Source organism: Solea solea, chromosome 18 (assembly GCF_958295425.1).
Source record: "Solea solea chromosome 18, fSolSol10.1, whole genome shotgun sequence".
NCBI classification, from domain to species: Eukaryota; Metazoa; Chordata; class Actinopteri; order Pleuronectiformes; family Soleidae; genus Solea; species Solea solea.
In genome coordinates, this window is record NC_081151.1 from 2,426,518 (window position 1) to 2,446,042 (window position 19,525).

The 19,525-nt window shown below is 40.7% G+C and overlaps 3 protein-coding genes across 9 annotated transcripts; 1 reads left to right on the forward strand and 2 right to left on the reverse strand.

The window, feature by feature from the left end:
• Positions 1-291: 291 nt before the first annotated feature.
• On the reverse strand, positions 292-2,152 carry mgst3b (microsomal glutathione S-transferase 3b). The gene is made up of 4 exons (XM_058616308.1): positions 1,921-2,152; positions 1,693-1,815; positions 1,194-1,266; positions 292-617 (listed from the first exon to the last, which is right to left on the reverse strand). Exons 1-4 carry the CDS (start codon positions 2,044-2,046, stop codon positions 517-519), a joined length of 423 nt encoding a protein of 140 aa, XP_058472291.1. The 5' UTR covers positions 2,047-2,152; the 3' UTR covers positions 292-516.
• A 392-nt stretch (positions 2,153-2,544) lies between these two features.
• rsrp1 (arginine/serine-rich protein 1) lies at positions 2,545-6,011 on the forward strand. Of its 7 annotated transcripts, none has more exons than XR_009233833.1 (6): positions 2,546-2,760; positions 3,479-4,062; positions 4,164-4,339; positions 4,471-4,557; positions 4,686-4,778; positions 5,024-5,340. XR_009233833.1 is itself a non-coding variant. In XM_058616306.1 (5 exons), the coding sequence occupies exons 2-5, from the start codon at positions 3,501-3,503 to the stop codon at positions 4,692-4,694; spliced, it is 834 nt and encodes a 277-aa protein (XP_058472289.1). In that variant the 5' UTR covers positions 2,546-2,760; positions 3,479-3,500; the 3' UTR covers positions 4,695-5,340. The 7 variants fall into 7 exon arrangements, 3 of the variants coding, with proteins under 3 accessions (XP_058472287.1, XP_058472289.1, XP_058472288.1); XR_009233834.1 differs by having other exon boundaries at positions 5,027-5,340; XR_009233831.1 differs by having other exon boundaries at positions 2,545-2,760; positions 4,471-4,778.
• A 2,056-nt stretch (positions 6,012-8,067) lies between these two features.
• syf2 (SYF2 pre-mRNA-splicing factor) lies at positions 8,068-14,357 on the reverse strand. Its single transcript, XM_058616244.1, has 7 exons — positions 14,298-14,357; positions 13,877-13,975; positions 13,509-13,634; positions 12,970-13,087; positions 11,379-11,469; positions 10,746-10,844; positions 8,068-8,530 (listed from the first exon to the last, which is right to left on the reverse strand). The coding sequence occupies exons 1-7, from the start codon at positions 14,313-14,315 to the stop codon at positions 8,365-8,367; spliced, it is 717 nt and encodes a 238-aa protein (XP_058472227.1). The 5' UTR covers positions 14,316-14,357; the 3' UTR covers positions 8,068-8,364.
• Positions 14,358-19,525: the final 5,168 nt, after the last annotated feature.

Consider the following 19,525-nt stretch of genomic DNA (forward strand, 5'->3'; position numbering starts at 1 on the left):
TGGATATTTTTCCCACTTTGATGAATCAACTATCTACCTTTATATGTATGGCAATGAAAAAAATGTATGTCATCTCACAGGAAGCTAATATCTCAACCGACTTGTATTTTTAATTGTCTTTAGTTCTTTCATTTGGAGCGACAGGCCTGATTTCATGGTATTTTGTTCCATCATGTGCGAGTCACAAGGGAAGGGAAGTAGGCCTTCTTCCCTGCAGCTAACCCCTTTGTTATTAATCACACATGACATTGCTTTCAACTGTGGGTAGAAGACTATGAAAAGACACTAAAATCAAGACAGTAGCATTTAGTTTATTGTCAGTAATTACATGGAATACACATTCACTAAGTGCTGGGATGAAAAGATAGAAAAATAGTGGTACATTGTTAGTGGTAAATAAAACATGTTTCCCTAAAAGAGGTGTAATGCCATTCTATGGCTGAAAACTGGTATGAGAGGTCCTGTGAATCAGAAAACCTGTCGGTGAGAAGGAGAAACTGCAAGATGACAATCATCTTAAAAGACACCAAGCAACTGCAAGGCTACAGCTATGGACAGAAAGATGACTCCAAAGTATCCAATGTAGCCATAGGCACCATTCAACCTCTTGGATGGATCTGGAATAAAACAAAAGCAGGACACAGGAAACGTTCACTAAAATGAAATCATTACAAACAAGGGATAGAAAGTTATGTGCAGCATAATGTTTGATCAGGTTTATTTTTAACTCTTAACACCAGATTTTGGAAATAACACATTAAATGAAGGTACATTATTTTATCACTAAAAATTGCTATCATTTTACTACAACTGTGGGAAATGATTTAAGACCTCAGTGATTAGTTGTTGTTTTTTTAAGTTTTTGCACATATGCCATCTTCTGAAAATGAATACTTGCATGTTGCAGCAGAGTATTGTGTGTTGGAGAATCTGTGTAGCACTCAAAAGTTTGTCCATTAAGACTTATTAAAATAAATAAATGGTGGCCCCAAGTGGCAGCCACAGAAGAGCAGATCTGGCTCCTGATATGAGGCTAATTCTGGTGTAAAGTAAAACAATGATCCATATATGATTGTTCACAATTGTTTTAACTAAAATGTAAACACTCAGCTTTAAACTAATTGATATTAGTAAACTGCATTTATGCTGTCAACATGAAAAAAGAGGGTGAATTGTGTTTTTGTCTGTCTTACCTCCTGTGTAATATCCCCAGGCATAGGAAAACCTGCTGGTCACCCAAATCACTCCCAACACAGATGCGGACAACTATGATGAAATGCAGAGAATCAGAAACAATGGGTACATACTGGCCTACCCTTGCAACACAGGCTCTCAGACATTGATCCTGGTATTGTCGTGACCCAATTTGCTGAACATATCCAGAAACTTTCAAATGATTATATAAATGATAGTGTTAGTTTTGAAAAATGTGCATTTTGATCATTGGTTGTTGAGATTTGTGTCAAACTGTAAATGGAAAAAAAGTGCTTAGTCATGGTGACACTGTCATTTAGCTCTGTTATCTAATTAAATCTGTGCCAAAGATCATAAGGCTTGCCCCTCCCACACACCACATACTAATGTGTAAATACTTCTGTAGCCCTCAATATCCTCAGATTGCAGCTAAAGGGAAATATGTAGGTTAAGCAGAAAGCCCCCACACATGTAATAAAGAAAATAAAGTCGACATACTGGATAGACAAGGGCTGCAATAGTCTGGAAAACAAGCCACTGTGGGTAAACCTCCAGGGTGTTCTGGTGTGCTCTCTGCACGCAGTTGAACACTTGCTCCTTGTCGCTGTACATGGTGGGATACTGCAAAGTCAAGCAAAGACCACACATATGAATATGAAAATGAAAATGAAAGTGCATCCACACATTTAGATGTCCTGGGTTAATAACTGCTATAACTTTGACTACCTTCACGTCGAACTTCTTCCTCGCAGCGCCAACCTTGACCGCTAAATAGCCCAGCATGATCCAGCTGTAGAGGAAAGTAAATATGACGTATCCAAAGTTGGACGGGAGCACCGTGAGCACGTCCATCTTTCGGCTGGAAGGGTGAACTGTTTCTGAGTCGCGACGACGAGTTCAGGGGTACGGCGACAAGTTTGCACAAGGAAGGAACGATGGGCGTGAGTGCGTGAGGGAGGGAGGGAGGAAGGAAGGGAGCAGTCAACCAGTACACAGTTTAGGTTTTATGGGTACTTAGTGCATTACCGCCACCATCTGGTATGGAGTGTGGATCAGAAATGTGGATCTAAATGTACTATTACTGCAAAATAAATCATAATAATATACATATACGTATAATACATACACATACGTATGTGTGTACCTTAGTATACCTAAAATGTCTAAAAAAAATTTCATTAAGATTCTGCAGTTACATACTATTGGGAAAAAACAATGGGCATATTATAAGAACTTATATACTACATCCATGGAAAAAACACAAGGGTTATGTAAGATATCGCGAGATTTTACAATAGTACCACGTGACTGGAATTTTCCAACGCTTACTTGAAAGTCGGTAGCTCCTCCCCACTGCCCTTCATTTTAGTGACAAAGCAGAAGCAGAGAGAAGAAAGCTCAGCTCTTACGGGAAACATTCGACGTAAAACCAACATTATTTCAACATCGTTGAGGTATCTTCCTGAAATAATTACTTTGTGATTCGTTTTCTCAAGGCGACTCTTCTCACAAACCTCACTTTTATCAACTTAACTTAAGGTTTCGATCTATTCCACAACCGACCTGGTAAGTAGCACAGCGGCAGCTAACGTTAGCATGACTTTGACTAATGTTATTACATGTTATAACTGTTGTAATTGACGCTTTTTAAATTCTGCTTTATATTTGTGTTGTCTTCAGGTTTTAATGATATAATTAGTTTAAAATAATCGAATTTAGAATGATTTTCATTAGCAACAGACGGCAGCCAAAGCTAGGCCGTTTATCTGTAGCATGTGTGATACTGGAAATTTCCAGCACAGGCCCGTTTTAGCCCCGCAGCTGTACTTTGCCCTCTAGGGGCAATGTTGAGACACCAACGGTTATGCAACAATAACCATGTTTACTCATACTGGTATATGGTATTTTAATTCGTGTATTCGCTTTGCATGAAAACAAAACGGGTGGTTCAGACAAGAAAGGAAAAAAGAAAATTGAATTAAATTAATTTAGATCTCCTACCACGGTTGCCACGACAACCCACACACAGTTCTCTCACTGTCGATGCTAGTTCCAGCCCTTTACATGTGTTGTTAGCGTTGATGAGGTCTAATAAACTGGGACAGTGGTCGTTAAAAATGAACAAAGCCAGCTCTTTGGAGCCACAAGGCCTCATCCTACACACATGTAAAGAGGCAGCTGTGAATCATAGAATGGGCTCTGAGACAAGCACAAATCAGCAGGCACATTTAATAGTCCTTCAGTAGTTGGATAAATGTAACACGATCTTTTTGTCTCATTTCAGCCTGTGGCAGAAAACCAAATTAATGGCCAAGGAGGAAGGATCTCACTCAGAAATGGCCCATGCTCGTTGGAGTGACGGTATTAATGTCATCTTTGACCAGAACAGTCCTGCCTCATTGCGCTCCTGTTCCCGCAGCAGCAGCGGCAGTGGCAGCAACCGCTCCGCCGAGTCTGACCAACACAGGGCGCTTGGACACCGCAAGAGACATTACAGGTCCTCATCGTCGTCGTCGTCCAGAAGCAGGTCAACCCCCCGCACCAGGTCCCGCTCTCGCCCTCGTTGCAATAGACCTTCATCCCGCTGTCGCTGTGACAACCACCACAGACACCGAAGGGCCCACCACCGCCGCTCTCATGCACACCGTGTCAGGGCCCATCCTCGCTCCGTCAGCCGCTCGCCTTCACCAGACAGGTACTCGCACCGCAGAAGCAACAGGTCACGCTCCAGTTCCAACAGCCATAAGAAAAGACACCAGAGGACAGTCGGCAGATTCGATAGCAGGGTTTCACGATCCCCAGTCGACAGCTACAGAAGCCACTCGAGGTCTGGATCTTCTAGTTCCTCGCTCAGTTTAAGTTTGGAAGGTAAGTTGATTGGATAGATTAGTGTAAAACTCCTGGTATTAGTTAATCCTAGGGGCTGAATGAAATTTGAAAGCTGAATAATCAATTGATCAAATCCGCAGATAAACAGGAACTCCTCGTTGCTGCAAAGACCATTGCTACAAAGAGCCTGGACGTGGAACATCTACAACTTCCTGAGAGTGTACAACCTATCTTGTTGGAGGTGATCGAGTCTCAAAGGCGGTCATCAAAACCAGAGACAAGGGTGAGACAAGGCCCAGAAAGGACCGCATCACAGGTGGGTTTCTCATCGTGAACGTCTGCTTCATACAGAACACATCTCACACTCAAGACAAGGTTTAGACCCAGATTCTAAAATCCTACGGTCCAGATATTTTTGAAATAAACTTTTGATTGATGATTGTACAGGAAAAAAACAGAATAGCAAATAGAAGGCACTCCTATTGGACCAGTTTATTAAAGATAATAAACACCTGTGGCAGTACATCGAGCAAGGTAAAATGTCTACATGTGACTGTTGATACGCATGAGTTCTCTGCTGTGTTCAATTTTCTGTCTTGTGTTAACCTTTGGACCTCAAAGGGAACACACATACTCTCTTGTATTTATTCCTGTCTTCATAGATAACATGACAGTGGTCTCCTTCACTCATCGGCGCCTGGGATTAAAAGGCTGTCATGTGACTTGGGTGAAGACTATAGGTGTTTGCTGGAAAGGTTATTTGATGACTCCCGTTATGTTGTATCATGAATGAGGTCTGCCGCTAAACTCACACATATTTAGATGAGCTCACACGTAGAAATTATTCACATTTAATTGAAGTGCTAATTACACACATAGATACTTGAATGTTGTACAAGTAATTCAGATTACACTACAGCACTTCATGTATAAAGGCAAAAGAAATTTGACAATACAAATGTATTCATGCTTGCAGTTGAAATGGGTCATTGTTATTTAGCAGAACCTTCCACTCACTGATGGGGCGCAGGCGTGTGGACTGCGTTATAGTGACTATTCCTGTCGAGAGAGCTATAAAAAGACGAAGAACTCCTCTCCGTATGCCAAAGATAAGTTGGTACACAAGGCGTGTGCTGAGGGGCTGGGAAACCAACGTCACCACCATTCTTCCACTCTAGACAGAGAAGACTTCCTTTTTAATTTGATGTTTTGTTTGCATTTTTGTCTTATTCAGTTTCAGGGTCTGTCCTTTTTGAAGTATTCAGTGAATGGCTAAGCTTAGTCTTTGACAGCAGTGTGGGGGTGGGAAGAATGCATGGGAGTTAATACTTGGTAATCTATGCAATAGAAGTGTTTTAATTTATTAGTAATTCAGTATATCATCCATCTAATTGATTATTAGAAGAAGAACTTCACAAACTGTCTAAGCTCACGACAGCATGAGTTTTACACTTCTAACTGGGTCCGTCTTTCTTGTCTTTTGGAAATAGAGCCACGAGGCGGAGTCTGACGACATTTCCAACCCAACATCGCCCCCCAGAAAGAAGGAAATCTCTTTCAGTATTAATGTAAGTTCCATTAATGAATTTTTCCTGAAACATCATTTAAAGCCAGAACATATAACGATGTATTCTTTTCTTTTCTCTCGTCTCTAGAATTCAATTGCCAAACCCATTGTGGCGGCACCTTCCTTGGGAAAGGTAACGTCCAGAGTGGACAGCTTTGGAAGGAGGAAGCCCTACGGTCACTGGGTTCCAGTCAAATCACGCCACTTCTGTTAGTGTGACAACGGACACACGGACACTGTACATACTGTAAATGTTTTGTAGATATGTTCATTCATGGCAACATTTTCTTTCAGATATTAGAGTGTTAAGTGGGATGAAGTGAAGAATTCGGTACAGGTGGGATGATTTTTTTTGTTTTTGCCCTTTGTATTGTATTTAAAATTTCTATAGATTAAATAAAGTCTATTTGGGGAAAAAAAACATTGTCGTTGTTGTTTTTGTAACCAGTTGTTGAGCTGAAATCCTGAGGGTTATATTATATTTGTTAACTCATTAGTTATCAAAGATAAATAATTGAAAAATGAGAAATATACAGTCCATAAGTACACAATTATACATTACTGAAAGGGAAATTAAAAGTAATGCTGTACTTCAATGCTAAACGGAAAACATTTTAAATACTTGGAGCAAAAAGGTCAGGGATTTAGTAATTGTCATTGCTAAGAGGCACATGTGACCTAAATTACAAAAAAATAGTTATTGTTGTCTTTGTATTACTAGTTGCACAATTGCCTTGTTTTCAAGGGCATCTGTTGTCTGAAGTGTGTGAGTGATGCTGCACAGGTGACCACAGTACAAGAGAGAACAGTGAAAGAGATTCAAGTTGGCTGCCATTTCTGTTATGACCACATGGTGTCAGTATCTGCGCACCTCTGGATAGATGAGCTGAGCTGAACAGCAACTCCATCTCATCGACTTAAACATCACATTGATTAAAGGAGACTTTACTCACTATTAAGTACAATACTGGATCACACAGACTGACGCCTCTACTCATCCGAAGCAGTGACACAGCTTTTTTTTGACATATTTTACAAATGACAATGACAGTGATGGGTGATAGGATGCAACTACCAGTAGACTCTAACCCTTTCCCTGCTGTTGACTCAGATACCTACCAGGACTTTTTTTTGCCTTTGGGATGAGCTCCAACCCTCCATCACTTAAATGATGGGTGGTTGGAACATTTCAACCTGTTCTTTCTTGGGTAACTCGATATAATCTGCTGTTGTGGCTGCTGCGCTACTCACTTTAAAGCTTGTGTGAATTAAATCCTGACAAGTTTTTGGCCGGTGTTGAAATGGCGGTGAATTATTGCAGGAGGGGGGTAACATATCTGTCAGGTGAGTGAGTAAGCAATACTTTTCAGGCTGATATTTGGACGCGTGTCAAAGTCTGTTGTAATACCGGGGTTAAATCACACACTTGTGAAGAGCTCACGACCAGACTGTCTGTCTCCTGCTGTAAATGGACCTGATAATTCTGATTAATGACAGAAGATAAGGAATGTAAACACAAATCACAGTGAGTGTCGTTAATGATAATAAGAATGTTATTTACACACAGAATTATACTTGTAAAATAGCAGACAGGTGTGTCTTGTTATTGTTGTCCAATTATATATTCAATGTTGTTTTTATTGTGTCTGAAGCAACAGTTGGTGCTTCGTGCAGGCTTTTTGTCCGTTGAAAGAACCCCCCCCCCCCAAAAAAAAACTAGGGTATTTATTTTTCCCTTGTGTTTGTTGGGCCTAAATCAAACCCACACCTTCATATTGTTTCTGGCAGTTGGCCCCGACAGAATCAAAGGTGTCAGCTTCTCTGAGTCACACACTGTGGGTGAATTTATGTGCTGCTGTTCCTGACACCAGCCAGCATCCTCCGGTGAATCAGATAAGACTACAAAAATATCACAACCATAGAACATGAACACTTAACCCCCTCCACCTCAACCCAACAACACCCACAGCAGAGTCGCACATCAAAGCCGTCATTTTAAGATCTTCACTAACTTTCATCAGCAAAACTGAAAACATGAGCAACATTAGGAGGCATCTTATACATTTATTTATTTATATAACAATATTACATACAATAGTGTTAAATATGATGACTTTGTCAACAGTAGAGGGTACAATATCACCATATTCACACAAGAGTGACTTGCATGGGAACCGGTTTTCGTGTCTTTTATCTCCTCTCCAGTCACAAGACTTTCTTGCTCATGTCACAGCTCAGGGCAAGTTGGTTAGACTGAGATGTGGATGATAATAACTAAATTGAATTGCTCAATTTTTGGTCCTTATCTGTGTGTGTGTGTGTGTGTGTGTGTGTGTGTACCTACACTCAAACATTCTTTTGGCTGGCATCGCTTTGCTAAACATGCCCCGAGGTTTGATGATAATTGCTGGTAGTTCATTCTCACGCTCAAAAAGGTCTCTGTCATGAGACCACACACAGAAAAACCAACAAGTGTGCAAGATTAATAGAAGTGGTTTATTTAAAAAAACACAAGGATAAGAATAAACATGTGTTTTAATTTCTAATAATGTACAAAGAAACACTGCTCATTACATACGAAATCTTGCAGACGACTCAATCATCTTTCACTTCAAAGTAACCTCTGCGTGATATATGATGTTTGAGAAACTGCGTTTAATTACCCGGTCCAATATTTTACGCATGAACTCTTTAGTAGGTAGAAGAAAAAAAAAGTTACACCCAGGACTGTTACAACAAAAAATAGACAACGTCCACTGAAGCGACTGTTGGCACTAGACAGCTGTGCCTCTCTCCAAGTTCTGTTTGATCTCTGCTGTGTATTTGCCGTAGAAACGCTCTGCCTTCTTGTTGAACTTGGCGTTCCTCTCGTTAATGTAGTCGATGTCTGCGTCGTCGTTATAGGCCCTGCGTCGGCTGTACTTGGCCCGCTTCTCGATCCTGACAATAGCAAATAAAAAATAAAAAAAAGGCGGCTTAGGGAGGATTCCATAAACCAGTGTGACCACTCTCCGTGACACATCCATTAACAATAATTGGCTACAGGCAATAATTTGGCAGTGTGCACTTAAATTTGGCAAGGGGAGTGGCGACGGAAAACGTAACACACATACACAGAGGAAAATACAGTCAATTTGTGAATTTGCAGACTTTATTCACTGTGTCTTCAAAGCATTGTTGTGCGTCATACTCTGGAAACTCAATCCTTGTCTAATGCCCCACAGTCGCATCTCTAACACAAGCCTTGGACTGTCTCAAATATAGAACAGCTCAGGGAAAGACCGGGGTAATAAAACGTGAAAGGGACGTCTGTAGCAAAGGCAAAAACAAAACAAAGAAAACGGCGGAAGGCCGAAAACGTTTGAGGTAAGCATCTGTTTTAACGTGAGGGACATCAAAGTATGTATGATCCCTCAGTGTTGTGACTCTTACCTGATTTTCATAAAGGTTGAAGAACCGTTACCATTTGTTTGGAATGAGGTTATATTCACTGATAAGCCACAACAACCACAAACAGTGCCTGATTTTTGACTAAAGCCATAAAAATGTGGGGGCAAAGGAGAGAAGAGCCAGTTAAATCTCCATCACCCAGAAATCCTCAAACTGAATCAGCATAAAATGAACAGTGAAACCAATTTAATCAAAGAATACAGTCTCTTTAAGACAAGGTGTAATTACATTTTTTTGGTTTAGTTAAAAATGATCTATATTATGTAATGAATATCTCGGATGAATTCATTTTAAGCTGTTCTTATTAATACTTTAAGTTGTGCCTTAATATATCACATGATCGTCAACAGCCAACAATTAAAGGAAGCTGACAAAATGTTTTAAAACAGAGGCTTTCCACATGTTCACAGGCTGGCAGTTCGGGTTGTTTTAGCGCTAAATCTATTTGATACTTAGAGAGGAAAGATGATTTACCAAGTCTGTATCAGCTGCAGTGTTGTTCTGTTGGAGTATAAATGAGCCGACAGAAATGTGGAGCCACGTTTCCACCAAGCGGTTCAGTTTGATTCACTTTGGTACGTCACGCACCGTCAAACATAAAGAACACAGAAATAAATCGGTACTGTCCCAGTTTTCGGCTTAAGGACGGAGGTAGACGCACTGCGGTTTATTGATTTGTCGACAGAGAATCGTCATCACTTACGTGCGATGGGAGGGAAACATGGCGGCCTGCTGCCTTCTCTCAAACAAAGCTCTTCTTGTGATAAATGGAAGAAAGAACACGGAATACTGGATGTCCTCCATTAGAATTAATTATATGAGCTACGCAGCGCTGTGCTGGTATCCATACTTTACGTATCCGGCCCACACACACACCCCCCGCAGTGGAAACAGATCAGGGTGTCATGCTCCAGGGTTTATGAGTGAGTAAAAGAACCAGAAAATGCAACTGGACAAACAACTCACGTTCACTATTAGCTGATGAGTTACCTTATTTAGATCATATTATCAGCTGCTTGCATTGAGGTCGAGACTCTGCGGCTGAGTTCTTCAGCCCACCGGCCCCCGGTTCCCACACAACAAACCCCCCCCTCTTCAGAGTTGGCAAAAGTCCTAAACTCAGTGGTTCCACACATAATTTACGACAACTGGTACAGTCTCATGTTTCATCTCAAAATGACGTTTGTGGTGTGCCAGAGCCAGAAATCAGAATGAGACACGAACAAAAACGTCTTTGACCCGTTTGCGTCGCTCCAGCCAATCACAGCAAGCGAGGATGACCCAGATGGTAGTGAGCTCACAGAGGATGAACGGCTTGATAATAACGTCATTACTTAATTTACTTAATTTATGGAAAAAAATGCTGATTAACAATATTATGTTAATTCTATGAACCATTTAAAGAGGAAACTGAAATATTGTGGCAAATGATATGACACGTGACAAAAAAAGCAAACATTTAATTTACTTTCAATCCCTATGATTTCAACTAAGCAAGTATTTTTTTCACATTCAAAAGGACAGTGTTTTAGTTTGATCATTTGGTTTCCAGGGATTCTTGTTATTTCTTAATAAATTCTGTTATTTCCAGTGTACAGAATTTGAAGAACGATATGAAAGTTTATGGTCTGCCCACTGAGGTGACATAAAACATAATGAACTGACTGAATTTGAATCCTAATGCCTTTTTCAGAGTATCACTTACTGTTTCTCGACATCTTCCACCATGCGGTCGATTCCATCCTTTGTGGGGACATGTGTGCCGTGGATCAGGCTGTTGGCTGTAGGGTAGAAGTCTTCACCACTGTGGAGCACCAGCAAACAAATTAGAAATTCATTACCACAGATAATCACCATTTTAACAGACTCTGTTATGTGACTTCTCTATACCGTCATTGTGATTATGGTCATCCTTCTATGGCTTTAAGACTAAATGTGTTCGTTCTACTGGGGTGAAAACCTGTGGGCACTGATCTTATCTCTAAGCTTACTGTGTAAACCATGCCGGAACACTTCTGTATCTTTAAATTATTTTGGAGAAGCACTAACCCCAGGGCATATGAGGGGGTACAGGATTCAGCTTATAGAAAATGCTTTGTGCACATGTGATGGGGGAATGCTAAGATGATGGTGCAAAATAAGTCGTTACAATTCATTTCACTTGACTAAAAATGTCACAGTTACGGTTTTAATACCAGAGATGCCTTGATGTATATTTTTCTTCATAGCAGATGATGTTTCTTTCCATGGTAAGGTGTCTGTGTATCTCAGTAAACTATTAAAAGACACATATGTTACCGCCACAGCAAAGGGAGAAGGGACAGAGGCTTAAACTCACCATTCTTGCCGCTGTTTCTCATAGCTTTCCAAGTCTGGTCTGATCTGCTTAGTGAGCCTCTGGTACTGTCGCAACTGGGCCTCAGCATAACCTGCAGTTCATTGTGTGAGGCAGAGGGAAAACAAATGACTGGAGGATAATTACCGGAACAAACAGCAAGCAGGCACAACGCTCAGTGACAAAACCTGTGGCTGGTTAAGCAGAGATGAAGAGGCAATTCTACTTCCTTCCTCTCTTGAAGCCCCTCTGGTGGTAACTTTCCCCTCTGAGGTTTTAATGCCGTGAAAGGTTTGATGCAAAAGATGGCAGCCATATTTTTTTTTTTTTTAGAAGACGTAAGTGGGAGCAATGTGAGATAATTTTCCCAGGAAGCTGCCACTGGATTTACTCTGAACTACAGCTGTGTAGGACAGTGTCATCTTTAGCAGCAACATATCACAGTGTGATTACGGAGTGGAAACGTATCAAACAATCACATGATACAGAGAAGTACTAAAAACTTTACAAAAGAATTACATTTTTTATCATCCATTTGCCTCAGAAGAGATTCCAAAGTCATTAAGTGAAAACCATTGCAGTGTCTTAAACAGAGAATGTCATTCATATTAGGAGTGAAGAGAAGAGAAAGATAATCAATGTAGAATTCTTTTAAAAACTAAATGAAGCAATTTTTGCATGTGAACTCGTGACTTATTATCCAGGTATGTTAGTCCGATTAAGACAAGCTTAATTTTGGTCAGACTAATGTGTTTTCATGACATTAAGCAAACCAAATTATTGTCTTAGTCGGACTTCTAACATGCATCTAAACACACTGAATGTCTAGAGCAGTGTTTCCCAACCCTGGTCCTCAAGGAACACTGCCCTGGATGTTTTAGATGTTGCCCTGCTCCAACACACCTGATTCAGATGGTCAGCTCGTCAACAAGCTCTGCAGAAGCCTGGTAACGAGCTGTTCATCTGAATCAGGTCTAGAGAATTCATCAAACCTTGTTCAAAATGTGATAAAGCATTGTCAAATTAGAGATGACGTTAAATATTCAAAACATGTTGAGCTATGGGATGCTGCTATTATTTCTGAGGACAGTCAGTACTACTAAGCTCACTACACACGTCCAATCAGTTAGTATGCAGAGGGCTATTGACGAAGTGAGACCAGATTCAAAAACGACACAAATATCGTCTTCCCATGTACTGTATGTACAGCCACACGTACCCTTTACGGACACAGGGGACCAGCCAAACATTTAATGTTATCACGGACCATACATTCAAACTGCAGGTAGTACAACACTTTCCAGTCCCACTGGTGGTGTGCTCTTGTTCTGGTCAAAGACGAAAACAACTAAGTGGATTCAAAATAGGGTGAACTGCTGGTGATTAAGCACCACTCCTGGAATTAAACGTAAGGAGTATGGATGCCTGTAATACTAGATTGATGCAAACTCTCTTCTTAGTATGAATGAAACTGCAGAGCAGAACATACAAGCAGAAATGCATAGCAATGTGGATTCAACAATACAACAGTATTTTTGTTTAATTGACTTGATGACACATTTTATAGTGTATGAAATAAAGCATTAACACACACCTGCAAATCCAGTGTCTGGGTTCTTCTTCTTTTTCTTCCTCTCCCATCGCGCCGCATCATCAGCAGTGATCTCCAGCAGTTTCACTTGGTCATAGTTCTCACCTCTGTCCGCACAATCCTGGCAGAGAAAGATTTTTATGTTATTTTTATAGTAACCTAAAGGCAGGACTAATAGCATAAATGAACTTGAAAGGCTGTTGCTTGTTGTTTGACTGATGTAAGATAGTTTTGCAAACTTCTAAATAAAAACATCAGTGAGTAAGATTAAAGATAGCAACTCTAATTTTACACAGCTTCGTCAACAGCACCCTGCGCTAAACATACAGAAAAGTATAGGTTGAATTATGAATCACTCAGCTGATTTTGCACTGTTGAACTGTTGTCTGGCCATCATTAAATTTTATTTTCAAACATTATCAATCTGACAACGTTAGAGACACGGTTAATTGCCAGTTTCATGTACATAATACATCATAAGTGTTATTTTAACTAATTCTGTAAGTAAAGCAACTATCAGTATCATTTAGACATTGAAATACCTTTTTCTTCTGGCCTTCAGTAAGCTCCCACTCCAGTCTGGCTTTCTTTGCCTCCCAGTTTGTAGGAAGTTTCAGTCTCTTGTCCTCCTCCACAACCTCCTGGTGATTCAGCTTACGTGCTTCATTCTGCAGAAAAGAATAATGCATGTTTAACAGCTGTGTTTAAGTGGAACCAACAGAAATACAATACCAAGTACCAACAGCATCAATGTGGTTTAGGTGCAGAACAATACTGTTGTTGACAACACCGAAAGTGCTACTGTGTGTGTTTGTTTGTTCACAGCTCAGTGTCAGTCAGTCCACGACTTATAGAAAACGTGTATCCACAACGTACATGTGATTTAACCGGGCACATTTTGACAACTCACCCTTTTAAAGTGTAACTCTCGGAATTTTCGTAATCTCGCCTCTCTCTTCTGTGCCGCAGGGGAATCGGTTGTTTCCTCTTCGGTGGCTGTACGAGATCCCTGATAAAAAAAACCCACACCAGAAGACAGTTGTGACTTAAAAACAAAACAAAAACATAAGACGTTATGATAAACATATTATAGACACGACGAGGTGAACGTACGAGACAGAAATAACTGAAAACGGCAACGGCTAACGAGCTAACGTTAGCTCAACAGCACTAGCTAACCTCGTTTAGCTTTAACACAACAAAGTGAGAGAGTTTCAGCGGGGCGATATTAAATTTAAGATATCAAATAAATTATATAAGACACAATAATCCAACGTACCACAACGTTAACACAACTGAGAAAATGTACTGTGGAAAAGAAAACAACGAACCTCACTACAGGACGCCATTGTTGTTCCTCAGCGAGTGGCGAACACCGGAAGTGAGACGTTCGGACAGGATATGAAGACAGAGGAACGTAAAAAAAATAAAACATTTATAAAAATTAAAAATACAACTTCTAAAGCACGACACGACATATTTATTTAAAGCTATTTTATGCGAATAAAATCGGTTTAATAGGGTTTTTTTTTCTAAAAAACCAAACAATTAATACAAGCTTTCTGATTTTTCAGCTGCTTAAATATTATCTGGTTTCTTTGCTGCATTTGACAAAAAAATCATTAAAACTGAAAGAGATTTGAGAACATCATGATTTCCAGGTTAAGTAAACACTGATCAGCATTCTTTAACATTTTATGGACAAAAGAATACTCAGATTAATCGAGAAGATAATCGACAGATTACTCATTCTAAAAATAATTGTTAGTTGCAGCCCTACCAATATATATAACCCCCCCAATGCGTCGTCAATGTTTGTATACAGCGTGCTATATCATTGCGTTTACAAAATAAAATAACATCATAGTGTATGTATAGGCTATTTAATCTCCATATGATTGATTTTTTATTATTTATTGATCATAAACCATCACCTCATAGGTAAGAAAGTACAGGAGGAGATCGATCTTGCTGCTGACACTAAGAAAGAAGGAAAGAAAGAAAGAAAAAAGACTTCTATATAAAGATAAGATAAGATAGTCCTTTACTAGTCCCGTAGTGGGGAATTTATATTGGAGGGAGACAAAAGATAGCAAGACAGGACAAAAATGAAGACGGATAATTCACTCGGGAGTTTGCTGTCCTCTGTTTTCCCCTCACTGGCTCCAGAGTGGAAGCCAGTCTAACCATACAAGTAGCAGACGGGAGAGGAACTGACAGTTAAATCTGAGTCCCCCATCTCCATTATGTATGCAAAGAACCAAAGAAAATACCAGATATCTGCACCTCATAGCTACGAGCAGATGTACCATGGGGATACAACAGAATGATCATTTTGATCTCTATCATGGTCGTGAGAATTGCTGCATTGTTTTACAGAGGACAGCGAAACATCCTGGTCAGTATTAGCATTAGTTTCTGTGTGCACACATCTAGTGTCAGTGTTGTGCATGTAGACAAAGCAACAATCTTCAAAGATTTCTGCCCGTGGAAAAATTCCAACAATTGAATTATCATCAAAACTGGAATTAAAAATGCTGAAACAAAGCACCAAAACAAGCACTCTAACTAAAAACACAAAGGCCCGTTGACCACAAAAATGTCCCAAGTTGCATGAGAGAACTTTGAATAAAAGTTCTCATGACCCAAGCTTCTTCTAAACCTGCAGTCCTCAACACTCATACTGCGGGTGAATGGTCTCTATTGCGATTACACACTTACAAACACACTTATGGGTCGTATATTCAATCTGCGTGTCCTCACGTTCAAACTACCAAACTTAAAAGGTATTCCATAAAGAAATGTGCAAATTGTATGAATTACTGGTGGAATGAAGAATCTGGATGAGCAGAAGGCAAAAAAAGTCATAATCATAATTAAAAGGATACTTTTGAGACACTGACACTGAACAGGAAGTGGGATTTTCACAGTTTTATTTGGGGTTAATTTTCTGACAATTTTCTGTCAAGTCCTTATATAAAAAAACACAAACAACATTCTTTTTTTGTTGTTGTAATGTTGCATCAGTTGTGTGCCTGTTTTTATTACAACAGCGTGGCTAAAGGGATTGCCTGGCATCTTGTATTGTGTCTTTGTGTCTTGTTTTCCTCCACGCCATTTTGCTTTAAATTCACTGGAAGACACTTTGACTAATTGAAAGTGGCGTGACGCACAGAGGCAGCGATTATGAACATGACCAGAGGTTATAGAGAGAGAGAGAAGCATGAAAGGTCAGCTGTAAAGTCACCAGTGTGCTACACAGTGACTCTGTTTAAACTCCTCTCAACTCAATTTTTATGGTCATGTTTTTCTTTAGGGAAATGGAACCCTAACATCTCTCACTAAAAAAAACAACACAGGCCTCAGTCATAAAGAAAGAAAAATGTACGTTCCAATCCGATCATAGAAATATGATTCAATGACAAAAGTAAACAGGTTCAGGAGCCATTTGAACGCCTCTGACGTGCAAAAACGGTCGTCCTCTTTGTTGTAACTGCATTTGTACCAATAGAGCTCTTTTTGGAGGATGTAATTAAGTGAAGTTTATAGTCTTAGATTAAAGCATCCTTTAGATCACAGAGAATGTTAATGGAGTGATGCATTTTCACTGGGAACCAGATGGGAGCACATCACAACAGAACGTGATTGGCTACAGTAATGCGGTGCAAAAAAGAAAACATCTTCATAATAAATGACTTTCAAATGAGGGAGGGAGAGAAAGAGAGAGACAGAGAGAGAGAGAGAGAGCAAAGTAACAAATAACAAAAAGACAATGAAGCAAATTTCCCTGCTACACCCAACATGGATTTTTACCAAAAACCAGTCTCTGCTCCACAGTAAGTGTGAGTATCACTGCACGGACATACAGTTACAGCGCTGTAGCAACAGTGAGGCTGAAGCAAAAGAAAATAAAGAAGAAGTAATTCTGCTTATTTCTGTGCCAGTGCTCGTCATGGTCCTGCAAAGAGCTCGGTAAGATTCAGCGGAGATTGGTTTGAACCAAATTTGAAATACAAATTGGCTTTGTGACAGGTAACGTGATCCCGGCAGCGCTGTCACTGCCGTTTAAAGGATACTGAGCTTTAGCACAGTACGACGTGTATCTCACATGTGCAGGGGCCACCCAAAAACGCTGAACAGCCACTCCTCAATATTAACTTTTCCACTCAGGCAAATCGGGCCTGAAATAGGGTAACATTATATCTGCAAATAAATTGCACTTTAGGGGCACATTTCTAAATACAGAGCAGACCTGCTTCATAACTGTCTCCCATTAATCAACTCATACGTGACATAAGTCTGCTCTGTCACGTGCTGTGAGTGAGAGCCTCTGTGTTTTTGTACATACAGAAATACATTTGAACAGGGCCGTTATCTTGCTCTTAATAAGAGTTCCTCTAGATAGCACATGGGGGGGGGCAGGGCCTCTCGCTGTGCAGGCAGCTGCTTCACATCTGGAACTTAATATAAACATCATGGCCAATAAAATCATTCCATTTCCTTAATTACTATTCCTGTCATTTCCGCAGTAAATGAAAAGTTATTAATTCAGGGCCAACACAAACATGCTTCTCCAATACAAGGAGCTACTCCTGAAGAGTCGCCACCCTGACTACAGGCCGCCGTCACTGGACTGGAACCACAAGCTCCTGCCTCGCTCGCTCTGCCAGTGTGTGTTTCATGTAAATCTGGCCTTGTGTGTGTGTGTGTGTGTGTGTGTGTGCATGTATGTGAGGAACAGAGGAGTCCAAGAAGGCGTTGCAGACATGCATGGAACACAAGATGGTGTCTTGTTTTCCATCTCATCCACATGTTCCCACTGGTGCCAGGATAATCATGACAGGCACAACCCGTCCCGTTTCATCTCCCTCCTGCTCATTTCCTTCCTCTTCCCCTCCTCCACACTCCCTCTCTTGTTCTTTTGCTGTTTCTCAGTGTGTTCAACACATGCCCTCACTTCTCCACCCCGTTTGCACGACCCTCCCCTTTCCACCCGTTCTCTCCCTCAGGCTTCTCTGATATGCCTCCCATATTGTGTGAAGGTTCTCAGTCATATCCTCTCACACTATCAAGTCCATGTTGAATAACAGGCTCTTTTAAAAAAAAAAAAACATAATATGATGATTTGGACTTTGGGGGATGTTCAGAGAGCGTTCATCTGCCAACATCACTAAAAATACTCCCTCGCTGCAGCGTTGCATTTAAAAGAAATTGCAATCTCTCACGGGGTCATATGTCATCAAGCACATTTTCAGCTGAAACGATCCTCACAGCACATCGTTATCAGGCAGCCATTGATTCCCAAGCTGCTGTTGCAGTTCCACATATCCAAAGGGCACGCGGGATTGGAATGAATATAGAGCTACTTGGATGGGAATCTGTGCACCAAATGCATCTTTGTGTCAGCACAAATGACAGTGTATGCGTGTCTTATTCGAGCTCGACTCGCCAATTACCGTCGTCCCCTTTAGGCAAAATGATGCAAATATCATGGAGATCGTGATGTACCTGATTTGACATGGTGCTACTAGCTGCTCTGCTTCCAGGAGAAGCCCTCCACAGACAAAGAGAGGAAGAGGATTTGGTGAGCGACGCATATACTTACACAAAAGATGCATGTATGCACTCAAATACCACCAGTTTCGCAGTCAGTGCTTTAGCTCCACCACACACAATTAAAGTCCCAATTAAAGGCCATTATGGGTTTTCCACTAGCAGCAACCACAGGGAGAGCAGCTCCACGGCCCGAACATTGCGGGCACACAGATGTCTCCTGTGTTGTCATCCAAAGGAACTCAGACTCATCCACAAACTTTATGATCATAATTACTGATCAGAATTAAAGTGCAACAATATAAACTCAGAGGACAGCAATGGAAGAGTTTGAGTGATTCCGGTAAGTGGGTCCAAGTGGGACCATCAGATGGAAGTGTTTGTCCTGAAGAGAAAAAATGTAGTGAGGTGATCACAACTACAGTGACTGAACACCAGCTTTCACAACATCCTGCAAACGCATTCACCACAAGAGGGAGCCATTTCCCTGATCTTCTACCAGAGAGGATCGTTCCATTAGTTCCTGATTGGGATGATTCAATAAAAAAAGGTCACATTTCCACGCGTATCCTTGCTCCAGCAAATGTGTCTGTGTTTCCCACAGGCGCAGTCTTCAGGAGAGTCGAGTTCTCACCAGAGATGAAAGCACAGGGTCCCGTGAAGCATCCGTTCACCACCGTACCCACACACAAGTTCAACATGAGTGTCTTCCCTCGAGCGGGGCCCAAAATTGTCATAGGTTTTTTTGTTTTGCTTCCGACTTCTCATCCTCTTACCAGAGACCTTAATGAGGGAGTAAACTTCTCGCTTGGCCAAACAATGCACCACTGTAGAGGGCTGTGATAAGAGGTCAACAGCCTCCGGACATGCAGCTGTATCGGCAAACACACACATATTTGTGCGTTATTCGTAGTGACGACACATCATAGACTATTAACCCTACATCACAACTAAATGAACTCTAACCCTAACACTAAAACCAGGTCTTAACACCCAAAAAAGCCCT

Coding starts and splice junctions, on each gene's coding strand:
- mgst3b (XM_058616308.1), bottom strand. CDS start 2,046: ATGGACGTGCTCACGGTGCTCCCGTCCAACTTTGGATACGTCATATTT. Junction 1,267..1,692: donor TTGCAGCCCTTGTCTATCCA/GTATGTCGACTT, acceptor ATTTCATCATAG/TTGTCCGCATCTGTGTTGGG. Junction 618..1,193: donor CTGGGGATATTACACAGGAG/GTAAGACAGACA, acceptor GTTTTATTCCAG/ATCCATCCAAGAGGTTGAAT.
- rsrp1 (XM_058616304.1), top strand. CDS start 3,501: ATGGCCAAGGAGGAAGGATCTCACTCAGAAATGGCCCATGCTCGTTGG. Junction 4,063..4,163: donor GCTCAGTTTAAGTTTGGAAG/GTAAGTTGATTG, acceptor TCAAATCCGCAG/ATAAACAGGAACTCCTCGTT. Junction 4,340..4,470: donor CAGAAAGGACCGCATCACAG/GTGGGTTTCTCA, acceptor ATGATTGTACAG/GAAAAAAACAGAATAGCAAA.
- syf2 (XM_058616244.1), bottom strand. Junction 13,088..13,508: donor CTGAAGGCCAGAAGAAAAAG/GTATTTCAATGT, acceptor TTTCTCTGCCAG/GATTGTGCGGACAGAGGTGA. Junction 11,470..12,969: donor CCCAGACACTGGATTTGCAG/GTGTGTGTTAAT, acceptor AATGAACTGCAG/GTTATGCTGAGGCCCAGTTG.